The sequence below is a fragment of the Saccopteryx bilineata genome, chromosome 3 (assembly GCF_036850765.1).
Source record: "Saccopteryx bilineata isolate mSacBil1 chromosome 3, mSacBil1_pri_phased_curated, whole genome shotgun sequence".
Taxonomy (NCBI): domain Eukaryota; kingdom Metazoa; phylum Chordata; class Mammalia; order Chiroptera; family Emballonuridae; genus Saccopteryx; species Saccopteryx bilineata.
The window spans coordinates 152,420,648-152,436,519 of record NC_089492.1 but is presented as its reverse complement, the minus strand read 5'-3'; the positions used below and the strand labels follow the sequence as shown (position 1 = coordinate 152,436,519).

Here is a 15,872-nt window from a genome sequence, read left to right as displayed (position 1 = left end):
CATACAGCTCCTCATCACTATCAAAACTCCCATCCATTAGTGCAGGAGTTGGGAACCTATGGCTCGCAAGCCAGATGTGGCTCTTTTGATGGCTGCATCTGGCTCGCAGACAAGTCTTTAATAAAAAAATAATAACATTAAAAATATAAAACATTCTCATGTATTATAATTCATTTATTTCCTACTGCTCATGTTCATGGTTGTGGGTGGCTGGAGCCAATCATAGCTGTCCTCCGGGACAACACCAAATTTTTATTGGATAATGTATAACGTATACGGGTCGTTGTATGGCTCTCATGGAATTACATTTTAAAATATGTGGCGTTCATGGCTCTCTCAGCCAAAAAGGTCCCCGACTCCTGCATTAGCATGTCCACATCTGTGTTTGATGACAAATCACTGCCTTCATATATTGCCTCGTCCTCAGTTCCATCTACGGCATTTGAAATGCCATACTTCTTAAATGACTTGACAACGATCTCAATCTTGATATTATCCCAAGATCTTTTCACTTATGTACAAACTTCTCCTATAGTTGGTTTCTTTACTCTTCCTGCTAGTGTCAAACTGTCCCCAGGAGATTTCATCCACTGGTTCCATTCATCTCTCATGGCAGCTTTGAAGGGTTTGTTAATGCTGACATCAAGTGGTTGGAGCTGGGATGTCAAGCCTCCAGGTATGACGGCAAGTTTTGTTTTTTGCTCTGCAGCAATCTTCTTTGTGTTTTCTGTTATGTGTGCCCTGAACTGATCAAGCACTAATAGAACAGGTTTGCATAAGAGCCCACCTGGTCTCCAAACTTTCTCAAACCAGATCTTCATCCCATCCTGATCCATCCAACCCTTGCCATGAACATGGACAATCACTCCTCGAGGAATGTCTTCTTTTTGGCATTGTTTTGTGTTTGAAAATCAGCATAGGAGGCAGGTTGGTTCCGTGGGCACAACAAGCTAGAACAACTGTATAATGGCTCTTTTCATGTCCACTTGTCTTCACAGTTACAGTTTTTACCCCCTTCTTATCAACAGCTCTGTTACTTGGGACATCAAATTGAAGGGGACTTTGTCCATATTTGCAATATGTTCCAACTCAAACTGATGTGTCTTCTGACATTGAATGACAAAACAATGAAATTCAAGGACCTTCTGCTCACAGCTTTCAGGCATCTTTTGGGCAAGTCTGGTGTGTGTACACATGCTTAGTCCATTCTGTTTCATGAACCTGAAGCACCAATTGTGTCCTCCTTTGAAATCAATAACTTCTTTTTTTATCAGAAATTCTTCTTGCCTCATGTTGAACCATCTTTGTAGACACAGGAATTCCAATTGTCCTTTGCTCCCCAATCGTATCTTCAATTCCCTCTCTAAATAAGGCTGACTTGCCTCTCCTGGCCTTCTTCTGCCATGGCGTTTTCAGTAGGGTTTCTTTTTCTCGTAGCTAGTTTTGGATTGATTTCTCAGTTGGAGGAAGGCCAAACTTACATTCAGAAGTACTATTTCCATTCACTTTTGCAAATTGGATCACTTTTAATTTGAATTCAGCACTATATGAAAATCTTTTCTGAGTCATTTCTGGGCAGAACATGGCAAAACATAACCTACCAGTAATAAGTGCAAAACAATGAGCACAAAGACAACAAGTGGGAAAAAGCAGGAAATGCAAGTAAAAAAATCTACAACTAGGAGTGCAAAAACAAGCATGAAAAAGCGGGAAACACAAATTAAAAAATCTACAACCACTATATAAGATGCACTCAGTTTTTAGACCCCAAATTTTTTTAAAAGGGTGTGTCTTATACATGGGGAAATACAGTAGATAGGTAAGATGGGGTCGTATTGGAGTAGAACAGGCTCCTAATCTAATGTAGCTAATGTCCTTATAGAAAGGGGAAATTTGGACATACACATACACACAAGAATTCCATGGGAAGATGAAGTCGGAGGTGATGGTGATGCGTCTACAAGCCAAAGAGTGCCAAAGATGGCCAGCAGACCACCAAAAATTAGTGGGGAGACATGAAATTGATTTCTCCGTCACAGCCCCCCCTTTTTTTTTACTTTTTAAAGAGTTTTTCTGAAGTGAGAAGCAGGGAGGCAGAGAGACAGACTCCCGCATGCACCCAACTGGGATCCACCCAGCATGCCCACTAGGAGGCGATATTCTGCCCATCTGGGGCATTGCTCAGTTGCAACCAGAGCCATTCTAGTGCCTGAGGCAGAGGCCATGGAGCCATCCTCAGCTCCCGGACCAATTTTTGCTCCAATGGAGCCTTGGCTGCAGGTGAGGAAGACAGAGAGAGAGAGAAAGGAGAGGTGGAAAGGGTGGAGAAGCAGATGGGCACTTCTCCAGTGTGCCTTGGCCAGGAATTGAACCCGGAACTTCCACATGCTAGGCTGATGCTCTACCACTGAGCAAACCAGCCAGGACTCCATCACAGCCCTTTGAAGGAACTAACCTTGACAAAGACACCTTGATTTCAGACTTTTAGAACTGTGAGACAATAACAATTCTGTTGTTTAAGCCCTCAGTTTGTGGTACTTCATTATGGCAACCCTGTCAAACTAACACACAGCAAAAATAAGAGAAACAGACATACAAAAACATAGTGTGTTACAAAGCAATTGCACATACTATGGTTGAAAATAATGAATAAAGTTTTAAAATTTCTTGAAGGAATGGGTAGCTATAAAAAGTGTCAAAGCACCCAGCTGGTGCTATAGGCATGAGAAAGAAAGAAAAAGGAGCCACGTGGAGAAAAAATAAATAAAACTGTCCTTGATTGCAGGTGACATGTATATATGAAATATCAAAAAAGTACCTAAAATTCTTAAGCAAGTTTAGAAAATTTGCACTATATAAGGTCAATATTAAAAAGTCAATTGTATTTTTATATATAGCAGTGAACAGAAACTGAAATTTTAAAAAGAGCCATTTATAGTAAATAGTACCAATAAAAGGAATACTTAGGTATATATCTAATGAAATATATATAGGATCTACATACTGAAAAATGAAAAATATTGTTTGAAGAAATGAACCAAGATCTATATATGTGGAGACATACTATGTGTTATGGACTGAATGTGTCCCTCCAACATTCATAGGTTAAAATCCTTACCCCCTAATGTGGTGGTATTTGGTGGGGGGTTCTGGGAGATAATTAAGTCTTGAAGGTAGAGCCCTCGTGATAGAACTGGTGCCTTACTAAGGAGAGGCCACAGAGCTACTGGCTTTCTTCCTGCCATGTGAGGACACAACAAGAGGTGGACAGTCAGCAGCCCAGAGGAGAGCCCTCAGCAGAACTGCCGTGCTGGTAGACTTGTTTTTATTGGCATATCAGTAATTACAGTGAGTATCAGTAAACTAATTATATTAATTGTTCTACTTAGACGTTCAAGATGTTTCTAAAATGAATTCTCTTAAACATAAGGATTCAGAAAAGTTGAAGTTAAAAGAATAGAAAAACATGCACCTTGCAAACACTGGGCAAAAAAAAGTAGTTGTGTTAGTAATGGTCAAAATAGTAAAGGCACAAAATGCTACGAAAATGAGAGGGCATTTCACAAAAGGTTCAGTTTTGGAGCCAGATGATAATTTTACCTTTCTATGCCCCAACATAATGTCAGAAGTTACAGAATAACAATGACAGTTAAATAAAGTCTATAATCAGAGTGGATTATACTTAGTACACCTGCATCAGTAACTGACAGACAGCTGTATTAAAAATTAAAGATATAAAGAATTTAGACAACACAATTAAAAAGGCTTTGTCCTATTTGACATATATAAAACATTGAAGAAGTACCTCATTTTTCAGCAGTTTTGGAACATTTACAGATTTATGCAAGTCTCAACAAATTTGAACAGATTAGAACCATACAGAGTATATTCTCTGACCATAATACAGTTAAACTAGAAATCAAAACAGATAAATTCCTAAGTGCTTAGAAATTGCCTACAATTAATTAAATTGCCTAAAAATCAACAAGCTAAGTATTCATCTCACAAAGTTTAAAAAGACACAAAGTAAACCTTAAGAAAGTAGAAGGAAGGAAAGAAAAAAGCTAGGAACAGAAATTAATACACAAAAATAAACATTTAGTAAAGAGAATTAACAAAGCAAAATGTTTTTTAAAGCAAATAAACACAACAAACTTCTGATGCAGTTGATGAAGGAAAAAGAGGAGGTAGATATAATGTTTTTAATTTGTCCCCCTTTACTCCCATCTCCCACCCCTAACCCCGGGTAACCACTTCACTTTTATCTATGTCCATGGGCCTCAGTTTATATACCACCTATGTGTGAAATCATACAGTTCTTAGCTTTTCTGATTTACTTATTTCATTCAGTATAATGTTCTCAAGGTCCATCCATATTGTTGTAAATGGCACTATGTCATCATTTCTTATGTGTTGTGGTCCAGCCACAACAAGTATATACCGGGGTCCTGAACGGGAAAGGGTATGGAATTGAAATAAATGATAGACAGGGACTTAAAGATGTATATATATATATATATTGTGTGTATATATATATATTTATATAATATAAAATATGTATATTTTATAAATATATATATATACACATACAGATGGGTTCAGGAGGACGCCACGGCAAACAGTCTCTACTGTTCCTGAACCGTAACGTTCGTGCTCCCAGAAGCACATCCACTTTTATTCATAGAAAAAAATGTGGTCCATCAGCAATTCAATTAAGTTTCCAAGACAACTCAAAGACAACCCCCACCATACCATCCAAATCTACTTTACACTAATAAGAAACTAGCTTCTAGCCTCCTCCAGAGAACATGGGTGGGACAAATGAGTATCAGGTGTAGCTCTTTGTTAACTAGGCAAATGAGGTGGGGTTTGGGCCCAGCACCTCTGTCCAGATTGCAAAAATATCCTGTTTATTTATTTGGTCCCCAACACTTATGGCTGAGTAGTATTCCATTGTATATATGTACCACATCTTCTTTATTCAATCCCTTATCAAGGGACACTTTGGTTGTTTCCATGTCTTGGCCACTGTGAATAATGCTGCGATGAACACGGAAATGCATGTATCTTTGCAGAAATATGTGACTAACATCAAGGTTGAGAAAGAGAACTTTATTGCACATAGTGTGGGTGCTAAAACAATAAGAGGATTTTATTAATAGCTACTATATGCTAATATTTGAAAATTGTAAAAAGTAATTGTCAAATTCCTAGGAAAATGTAACTTTATAAAACAGATTAAAGAAGTAGAAAACCTGAATAGTCCCTATCACTATTAAAGAAGTTGAACTGAAAAGTCTAGCCAGTGAATCAATGTAACACAAATAGGCCCCTAATGGTTGGCTGATGGCCATTGCAGGTCAGACGACAGTGTTCAGCTGCGTGACTCGGTCTGTGGGTCACTCTCACCCACACCCACTAAACCAGCAGCAGCATCTTCTACTAAAGGGCAGCGAGGCTGCATGTTTGTTCAGACCTGCAGTGATGCGTGCCTATTTGTCAACTAGGCAAAGACCAGATAGTGACCTGGCAAATACAGAAAACTCTTAAGAGTCTTTCTAAATAATAGACTGTCCATGAGAACCACCAGTTAACAACATAATCATTTTGTGATCATAAAGGTAAGGAGGAAACTTACATAAGACATTAAGGAGATTTGACTATAGAACTAAATTCCCTTTGGGCAGGGATTTGCTCTACCTCAGGTACTATAGGAACTCCTACTAGAATAATCCTAGATAATTCTCCAAATTAGGGCAAGATCATGTATACTTCCTAAGGGGGCATTAATATAAATAAAATATAACAATTTCATTTGTTTGTTTAAAGAATTCAGCTTATAGACTTTACTTATAAAACTAGTAAATTGTTTTAGCAGATTCTCAGGATGTATTAGACAGCATCCTGGTTATCCGCAATGTTGCATCCTTCTATTGTTGGTTCTCATAAAAATCCGGAAGGAAGGCTAAGAACTCCATGTAGCTGCTAACATGAAATCCCAGGATATGACAGAATTTGTGGGTCCTGTTTACAACTGTTGTGAATTCTAACAACCCAGGAAGGCTTCCTCTGACACTGTCTGTCCATGCTAAGTGAAGCTCTTAAGATTATTTTGAACAATAATTTTAATTATGACATGATATATGCCTCATCTAGACTTTTTCCTTCAGAGGTTATATATTTCAGAGATTAAAACTTGATTTCAAGTGAGAGAAAAGTAGCTCATGCTTTGATTCTGTGATCATGCTCCAGAGCTTTCTTGGCTCTTTTATTAGATGTCCAAAATAACAGAAATCAAGATCTCTTTCCAGGTGTGCAAAAATGGGATGCTATGCACTTTATGTACTTCTGCATAGGAGAAGGACTGTTGAGGAATGAATAATTTGACACATGCACAGAAATCTTGCTTTCCTGCCTTCTCATGCCTGTCTCACACAGGCTTGGTCCGCAATCACATGCATTTCTTCTGCACAGGAAAGAAAAAATCCAAATTCAAAACGTTTAAGAGGTTCTTTGGGAAGAAGAAGAGAAAAGAATCACCCTCCTCCACAGGAAGTAGCACCTGGAAACAAAGTCAGGAGAAGAGTGAGGTCATTACCATCGAGTCAGGGCCTGTAGGCTATGACTCAGAGGATGAGCTCGAGTAAGTTGCTTTTCTTTTTTCTTTAAATTTATTTATTTTTATTTAGACAATTAAATTTAACAGGGTGACATTGTTCAACCAGAGTACATAGATTTAGAGAAAACATCTCCACATCATTTGGACAGTCGATTATGCTGTATACCCATCACCCAAAGTCAAATCATCCTCTGTCACCCCGTATTTGTTTCTCTTTATGTCCCTCCCCTCCCCCACCCCTTTTCTCTCCTCTATTCCTCTCCCTTGGTAACCACCACACTCTTATCCATGTCCATGAGTCTCAATTTTGTGTCCTACCTCTGTATGGAATCATACAGTTCTTAGCTTTTTCTGATTTACTTATTTCACTCAGTATAATGTTATCAGGGTCAATCTGTAAGTTCTTTTCACATCCTTCAGGAGGGGGCACAAGAGGGCCTGACTGCTGTGTGTCGTTGTCACGGTAACGTGCTGGATTTCTGAGCCTACTTTCTTCCTAGGTAATTCCATGGCAGATTCTCCTGCAGGGGTTCTGCTTCCTGTCTTTTCATACATGGAGAAAGTGGGGGGAAATTATTAAGTACCTGCTGTATGCCAGGTGCTGCATATACCATATTTCCTCATGCATAAGACGTACTTTTTTGAAAAATTTGGGGTCTAAAAATTGTGTGCGTTTTATACAGTGGGTGTAGATTTTTTTACTTGCATTTCTCACTTTTTCACAATTGTTTTTGTGCTCATTGTTGAAGACAGTGCTTCGTCATCAGACACAGATGAGGACAAGCTAATGGATGGGAGTTTTTTGTTTGTTTGTTTGTTTGTTTTGTGTTTTTTCGAAGTTAGAAGTGGGGAGGCAGTCAGACAGACTCCCGCATGCACCCAACCAGGATCCACCCGGCATGCCCACTAGGGGGGATGCTCTACCCATCTGGGGCGTTGCTCCATTGTGGCTGGAGCCACACTTGTGGCTCTAGCACCTGAGGCAGAGGCCATGGAGCTGTCCTCAGTGCCTGAGTCAACTTTGCTCCAATTGAGCCTTGGCTGCGGGAGGGGAAGACAGAGATAGAGAGGAGGGAGAGGAGGAAGGATGGAGAATCAGATGGGTGCTTCTGTGTGCCCTAGCCGGGAATCAAACCTGGGACTTCTATACACTGGGCTGATGCTCTTCTGCTGAGCCAACCAGCCAGGGCCTGGATGGGAGTTTTGACAGTGATGAGGAGTTGTATGAATTTTATGATGAATAAAACTTGAGTTCAATAACTTTATGTAATACTTTTTTTTTTTCAAATTTCAGGCCCCAAAATTAAGGTGTATCTTATACATGGGGAATATGGTATTAAAATTCTATAATAGCTGTGGGACAGGAGGTAGGCTATATACCATTTTATAAATGAGCAAACCAAGCTTTAGTGACATTTTGGAGAACTTGCCCAGTATCCTACAGCTGAAGGTGGCAAGATGTAAACCCTGTTTTAATTTAACCAAAAATCTTTGGAGGACCTAGATATTATATCATAAAACACATTTCTTTAAATTTGAACTTTGAGTAATCTAATAAGAACATTTTCAAAGGAAAATAGAGGGAAACAGAGACAAAAGGAAGGGAAAGGCTTTTTGCTCATCAAAAAACATTGTTAGTATTAAAAAAAAAAATTGTTAGGAAGCCCTGACTTAATAAGTATGAAAATTTGGGGAAATATACTTATTTTTATAACTTACATTTCACCAAAATATACAGTATATATATATGCTCAGTTACTCCAGTAGTTATATCTGTGAGTAAAAAGAAAAAAACCCTAGATTTGGTGGCATGCCAACTTTTACGTTTCCTTTTAAACAACATTGGCCCTTAATTTGAAGATAAAACTCTTCAGAAGCATAATAGGCCTTGGGGTTGGGGAATAGGCCATGCTAAGATGGGGTCAATGGCATCAGCCTCCTAGGGATGGTGTCCTGCTACTGCCTTCTTCCTGTTCACCAGTCTCCTCGTGGTTTTTAATGGACCAGAAATTACACTGACCACTTGATGGCACCAAATGACTGAAGATGAAAGATTTTCTTCTTTCAGGTTTTTTGTTTGCTTTCTCCGTGGTAACAGAGGCACGACTCCCACACTGCCCCTGGTGAAGCACGGAGAGGATGAACTGAACTCAGATGGTTTTAGGTGGTGTGCTCCAAATTCCTGGGGGAAGACATTAGCATGCTAGCATTGCTAATTATTAAACGCCTTTACTGGACCAACCCCAGGGAAACCATAGCACTCACCCCACTCGCCCCTCTTGACTAGAACATATGATTCTGGTGCTGGGAAGACAGGCCTCGGAGTGGCCCTCCAACCACAGAACAGGAGCCTCGCAGGAGAGGAGAACTGTCACTGGAGGCCCTGGGGAGGTCGGGACCATGTCCTCCTCATCCTTATATTTCTCAATTACTGCAATAGTTGCTGGATCAATGCTAGAAAAGGGTCAGGGGTGGAGTGTGACGAGGCTCTATATGTGCAAGTGCATGTTTAGAGAGAAGCATGGAGGACATGCAAGGTCTTAAAGGTGCTTTTTAGCCATGTAAGAATCTGTATGTCTTCTAGACTCTGCAGCAACTTCTCATCTATCCCTGTGGCCAGGAGAGGTCCATCTGCCAGGACACAGTAGTTCTGGAAAAGCCTGTGGGACTCCACAGATTTGAAAGTTGACACTTATTTATTGTGTGTGGTTATGCCTTTTAAATCTCCATCCATAGCAACCCCCTGGCCCCTTTGTTTCACGTCCCTGATCTGCTGAAAGAGCAGGGCCAGTAGTTCTGCAGAAATTCCCGCATTCTGGCTTTGCTTTCCCTTGCCAGGACTGAACTCACTCCTCTATTCTCTGAATGGCTTATAAAGTGTCAGATGGATCTAGATACTTAATGAAATTGTGGTTCAAGATGGTACTGGATACTTACTATCATTTCACATCACAGGACATATACATACTTTCTGGATGGCCCACTTCTAGTGACTCTCAGACTGAGCAGTGGGTTCAGAGGATCTCAGTGTGATACCACTCTTCACCTAATGGTATTAACACCCATGAATGGTCATTGCCTAGGTCCATTATTTCATGGCAAAGTGATGGTTTTTCTAATTGTATTTTTTATTCTGCTTGTGCTAATCAGAATCCTTTGATGAAGAAGATCTTTCCTTCATCAACTCCTTGGTGGCTGTCAAATACAGTTTGTATGGGAAGGGCCAGATAATGCGTAGATAGTGATTCTTCTATTGACCCACCTTCAAAATGATGGCCTGCTCACAGAGCAACTTGTAATACTGGCCAGTGAATTATGTTTTTTCTTAAATATCATTATTAAGGCATTAATTTTTACATATTTGATTTGCTTTAGCCCATGAAAACCTTTAATCTTCTTTATGTTCATATTATCTCATGTTATGCCATGGGGAGTCACTTCAAATTAGCTCCTGGGTTCATTTAACATGACCCCGTTTCTCTGTAAAAGCTTTTTTGCTTTCTTACACAATAAGAAATCTCAGGCTTACTTTGCACATTTCCTGCCCTAGATCTGTAATCAGTCATTTATTCACAGTGTTCTAGTTCTTTTTAGTGTGAAATAGTTTTAGGAAACCACCAGCTGGCTGCCAGGGGTGATGATTGCTAGGTGGTTGGCTGTCATTGCTTCTAGACCTTTCCAGTACATATAGCTAGGAAAGATGCTTTATTTTTTAAGAGACAAATCATTAATTTACTGATATTTCTAGTTTAAATTTAATAAAATTTTGACTTTCTTGATTCTTTATTTGAATTTATTTTTCTCTTATACTGGATATCTTGGTTCCTAATGATATTAACAAAATTATTTATTTTCTTCATCATATAATATACTTATAATAATTTTGTTACCCTCCTTTTCCACACAGAGGTTACATACTATAAAGATTGTTCTACACAGTTTCTAAATCAGCATTGCTACTAATAAGACTACCAAGTGCAATTTGATATCTTTGTGGTTTTTGTTCTCAGAATTTGTCCTATTACAGATGCAGTGTCAAAAGTCACTTGGTTGTGGAGTTAAAGTCAATTGAAATCATTTTTCCTGTGTGTTTATGCCAACAACTTGATATAAAATTTGGCTTGTTTCTGGTTTTACAGTTTTAGAGATTGGTGTGTGTGTGAGAGAGAGAGAGAGACAGAGACAGAGAGAAGGACAGATAGGGACAGACAGACAGGAGGGGAGAGAGATGAAAGCATCAATTCTTCGTTTTGGCTTCTTAGTTGTTCATTGATTGCTTTTTCATATGTGCCTTGATGGGGGCGGGGGCTACAGCAGAGCGAGTGAGCCCTTGCTGAAGCCAGTGACCTTGGGCTCAAGCCAGAGACCTTGGGATTCAAGCCAGCAGCCTTTGGGCTCAAGCCAGTGACCATGGGATCATGTCTACGATCCCATGCTCAGGCCAGCAACCCCAAGCTCAAGCTGGGTGAACCTGCACTCAAGCCAGTAACCTTGAGGTTTCGAACTTGGATCCTCTGTGTCCCAGTCTGACCCTCTATCCACTGCGCTACCCACTGCCTGGTCAGGCTAGAGATTGTTTTATTTCCTTTTGTGTTTGATTTTGTCTTTTAAACATCATAAATTGTTTGCATAATTTCAAAGGCAAAATTGTAACTGTACAATTTTGACAGGTGCTTTGGTACCCTGTCTTCCATCTTGTTCTGTCCTACCCCCAAAGAAAACAATTTCTATTAATTTGTTACTTATCCTTCTATTTTTAAAAATCTAAGCAAATACACACATAGGTTCACATATATTAATACTTCCTTTCCCACACTGAGCTAACACAGTGTAAGTGTTGTTCTGCATTCTGCTTTTTATTTTTTACTTAATATCGTCTGGTGCTGCTCATGTACAGTTTATAGAGATCCTCCTCACCTACTGGTCAGCTACAGAGTCTCCACTATATTTTGATTACCTCCTGAAAGACGTTTGGGTTGCCTCTGGTCTTCTGCTTCCATCAGTGTTGCTGTAGTGAATGGCCTTGTGTTTCTGCCAGTGCGTCTTTGTGGAGGTCTTCTCAAGCTGTCTCAACTCCCAGTTCCACCCAGAGTGGCAGTAGTTGGGCAGTGATCATGGTTTCCAAAGGGTATGGCCATGGGCTGCCCTCCATAAGAGGAAAACCAGGTGTGCCTGTGATCTTCGTGACAAGAACTGCCATTGGTGGGAGGGCCTGCCTGGTGCTATCGCTCAGCCTGATTTCCTCCCAGAAATGTAAAGTCACTCCCCTCTGGGAGCCATAGGTTCCCCACTTGTTAATTTAATGTTGCAAGCTAGAAAAAAAAGTCAGAGAGCATCACTAACCAACACAATTAGATCTTCAGTAGAGCAGGGCTATACCTAAGAGTCCCTAATGACTCACAAAGGACAAGATGCCCAGGGTGTGGCGGTTGTGGCCAGTGTATAGGGCGGGCTTTCCTTCCTTCATCATTGGTTCTCAGTCACCTCCTTCCACCTATTGTTCAGGCAGCCACTGCTGCTAGGAAAATCTGACAGCTAACTCCTGCATCCTCTTAGAACATTTTGTGAATATCCTGTGGGTTCAGTTGTAACTTGGAGCCTTGAGCTGGGGAAGGGGCTGGGAAAGGTGCTGTGTCAATGATGACAGATGCCATCTACACTCCAAGACCTAGGCACATAGTGGGTTATACGGGTTCTGAAGAGAGAACATGGCTTTGCAGATGTATATAGTTCTTGTTTCACACCCAGCTGTGGATGTGTGCTTTGGACCTTTGTGAGGATGCCGCTGTCAGCAGGCCCTCAGTTTGCTGTGCAAACACAGCCTCCAGCCAACCAAGAGGCTGTGTATTTGCCCACAGGAATGATCTCACCCTCCCGGACAACCCAGCCAGCCAGCTGAAGCCCCTGTCTTGGACCTCACACCTTGTCAGCCCTTGGTTTTTCTGTTAATAAAAGGAATTCACAAAAACATCAGATCTATTAGAAAAATTCCATCTCTGCAATGCCCCTAATGGTAGACTGTGGTATTTGACAGGGTGGGCATAAAGCAAAGTCAGGAGCAAATAAAAAACCAGCAGCCGTGGGCTGGTTGTCTGCAGGGCCTTTGCCTATAGGCCCTTGCTGTACCTCCTGGAGACCCCAGATGGAGGTGGCAGTGAGCAGAGCATCACAGCATCTCTCTCACCCTAGGGACTCAAGGGGTGCGCTGGGCAGCCGGGCCCTCTCACACGACAGCATTTTCATTCCGGAGTCAGGACAAGACCCTACGCGGCCTGTGCGGGTGTTTTCCCAAGAGAATGTGTGTGACCGGATTAAGGCCCTGCAGGTAAACTTGTCCTTGGCAGCATTAGTTGGTATGTATATCAGATATAAATCAATATGTTTTACAATTACTCCTGCTAGGTTTATTTGATGCATTTTAAAGTATAACTGCATGTACATCGCAACTTTCCCTAGACATGACCAGGTAGTTACTCGTTGTCAAGATGACAGCCAGAGAGCTGGTGGGGGCGCTCTTTGGGTTCAGACTTCAGCACCGAGGCAAGGACGTCGACAGCATCCCTGCATGAATGAAGTGGACCAGGAGGATTTGTTGATAAAAGTTTGTGATGATTCGACTCCCAGCCAGGGCACACAGGAGAAGCACCCATCTGCTTCTCCACCCCTCCCCCTCTCCTTCCTCTCTGTCTCTCTCTTCCCCTCCCGCAGCCAAGGCTCCATTGGAGCAAAGTTGGCCCGGGCGCTGAAGATGGCTCCATGGCCTCTGCCTCAGGTGCTAGAATGACCCTGGTTGCAACAGAGCAACACCCCAGAGGGGCAGAGCATCGCCCTCTGGTGGGCATGCCGGGTGGATCCCAGTTGGGCGCATGCGGGAGTCTGTCTGTCTCCTCATTTCCAACTTTAGAAAAATGCAGAAAAAGAAAGGAAAAAAAAAAGTTTGTGATGAAAACAAGAGCACATGTTCTTTATTCCAATCCAGTTAAAAATACAGTGTAATGTGAAAATGGGGCCACCACCTCCTCCAGGTGGCCTTCCTGCGAAGCAGGGAGATGATGCTGGCGTGAGTTCTGAGGACGATGGACTGCCCAGGAGCCCCCCAGAGATGTCCCTGCTGCACGACATCGGTCCTGGCACAACCGTAAAGGCAAGTGCAGCCTTCACCACCACCCTAGCCTAATATGTCCATCCTCACACACCACAGAGGGCAGCTGGGACCTCCGCTGGCCCCTGAGTGATTCCCCAGTGGGTGGGTGGGTTCCATGCACTGGGAGGTACTCTAGCCCAAGTCACTAGATCCCACAGTTGGTATTTATTTGCACTCTTTGAGTAGAAATTCAGGTCTTTTTGGGACATAGGGTTTTGGTAACATTCTTTGTGATGGTTAGAGATCTGATACAATCATACCTTGTTTTTCCTGTCTGAGCAGATGACCAGACCAGCATCTCATCTCAAAGAATGAAATGTCTTTATGTCTGTTCTCTGTTGTTATGATGCTTGGCTAGAGCAAGAAGGGAGTGGTACACATATATGACTTCATTCAGCTCTCAGGTTGGAATGCAGAAAATGAGAACTTGTTAGGTTAAGGGTAGGAATGTGAGGCATGGTTCTGGTGACCAGGGCAGTAGGGTAGGTTTGACAGGCTGGAGAGGTATTTACGAGCTCTGTAGGGTGGGGGCTCATCCTAGATACCATCACCACCCCCCATTGAGATTCCGTGAGGATGGGCTGATCTCTTAGTGATATGTAAACAACACAGCTCATGGTGCGTCATTTTAAGCCCTACAATGTACCTAAACGTAAATGGTCATTATCCAGCTTGCTGAAGGCTGGATGGAGTGGAGTTATTTACATTAGGCTGACACTCAGAAAACAAATAAAGGCCGGGATCCACTTTTATAGCTGCCCTCTGCCCAGTGCATCCTTGGAGCAGTCACTTCTGCCCTGCTCAACGGCCAGTTCATAGTGAGGTCTTGGGGTTTCACTGTGATTCAGTGTCTTGCGGATTCTGTGCTGCTCTGATGTATAGCCAATCTGGACATCTGGAAGTCCCCCTGCAAAGGCAGGAGGACTGTCTACTTAGTTTGTGTGCACTTGTGGGTTCCACAAGCAGGGTCTGAGGACAGTAGACGACCCACAACTACTCTCCCACCTCGCGGAGAAAGAAGAGAACACAGGAGGATGGTTTGCCCCATTTCTTGGACTTCAAGACAAGACCCTTTAACAGCTCAAAATACTGGAGGAAAAGTTGACAGGCCCATGATAGTCCTGGTCCTGAAGGGATTGTCTTCCCAGGCCCCAAGCCCTCGTACCACAGCAGAGTTATGTTCCTGAGCAGGAAGACCCAGTATGGTAGGCAGCAGGAAGCACAGAGGGACACAGTCATTGCTCAGAGTGTCAGGAATGTGAAACTCCTGACCAAGCATAGGGGCCAGTGTGGGCCACAGGGACATCGGCTCAGGCAGAGCAGATGCAGGGGACCTCGGAGGAGAGGAGGCAGGGAATGCCTGTCCTTTGGGTTTATAGAGGGGTGATCAAAGTCCCTTTGTCATTCTCATTCTTGGACTCACTGCATTTGCAAAGCAGCTCATCTTTCTGTTCTCTTGAGTCCTAGACAGTCAGTAAAACAAAGCACAGTTTCACCAAGTGTTTGGATACACTGTTATTTTAGACAAAGGAGTGATGCGAGCTTCTGTATGATTTTGAAATGGGTCCACTCTGCTGTGAGCCTCACAGAGCACTGTCTGAGAATGCTGCTGTGGCTCAATTGGAGGCAACTTCCTGAGTCGTCAGCGACAACAGGGGAAGCTAAGCCACAGGTACAGAGGAAGTCGTGGCCAGGAGTCCTGTGGTTTATTTTAAAAATAACTTGCCTTGCTTTATTCTCATAAGAACCTGAGTAGCTAAAACAAGGAACTAAAACAGATTATGTCCACTTATAAGCCCTTTCCCTCATTTTAGTAACTATCTTCTTTCAACTGACAGAAATAAACTTGATACTAGCTTTAGAAAATATAAGGGACCTGTATATGAACAGGGAAGAGGCAGCACCCTTGCAGGGGCGGCGCCTGCCTCCAAGCCCATCTCTCCAGCAGCGTCTCTCTTCTGCCTCCCACCCCCTGGTTTAAAGGAGGCTGCTGGGAACCTGCTCTGTGTGGAGCTGCAGGGTTGTGGAAAAGCAGTGCAGCTGAGCAAGATGTACCCGTGTCCCCGGGAACCCACTCTCTGCCTCCTTCCTGCAGGGACTGTTTTCATG

General features: G+C 42.3%; 1 protein-coding gene across 1 annotated transcript in view; it reads left to right on the top strand.

The window, feature by feature from the left end:
* Nucleotides 1-15,872, top strand: part of CRACDL (CRACD like) — a 204,584-nt gene that overhangs the window by 160,469 nt on the left and 28,243 nt on the right. Inside the window, exons 3-5 of the mRNA XM_066267806.1 lie at nucleotides 6,475-6,643; nucleotides 12,809-12,944; nucleotides 13,599-13,769. Of these exons, the coding sequence (XP_066123903.1) occupies nucleotides 6,475-6,643; nucleotides 12,809-12,944; nucleotides 13,599-13,769 (476 nt within the window). The remainder of the gene's footprint in view (nucleotides 1-6,474; nucleotides 6,644-12,808; nucleotides 12,945-13,598; nucleotides 13,770-15,872) is intronic.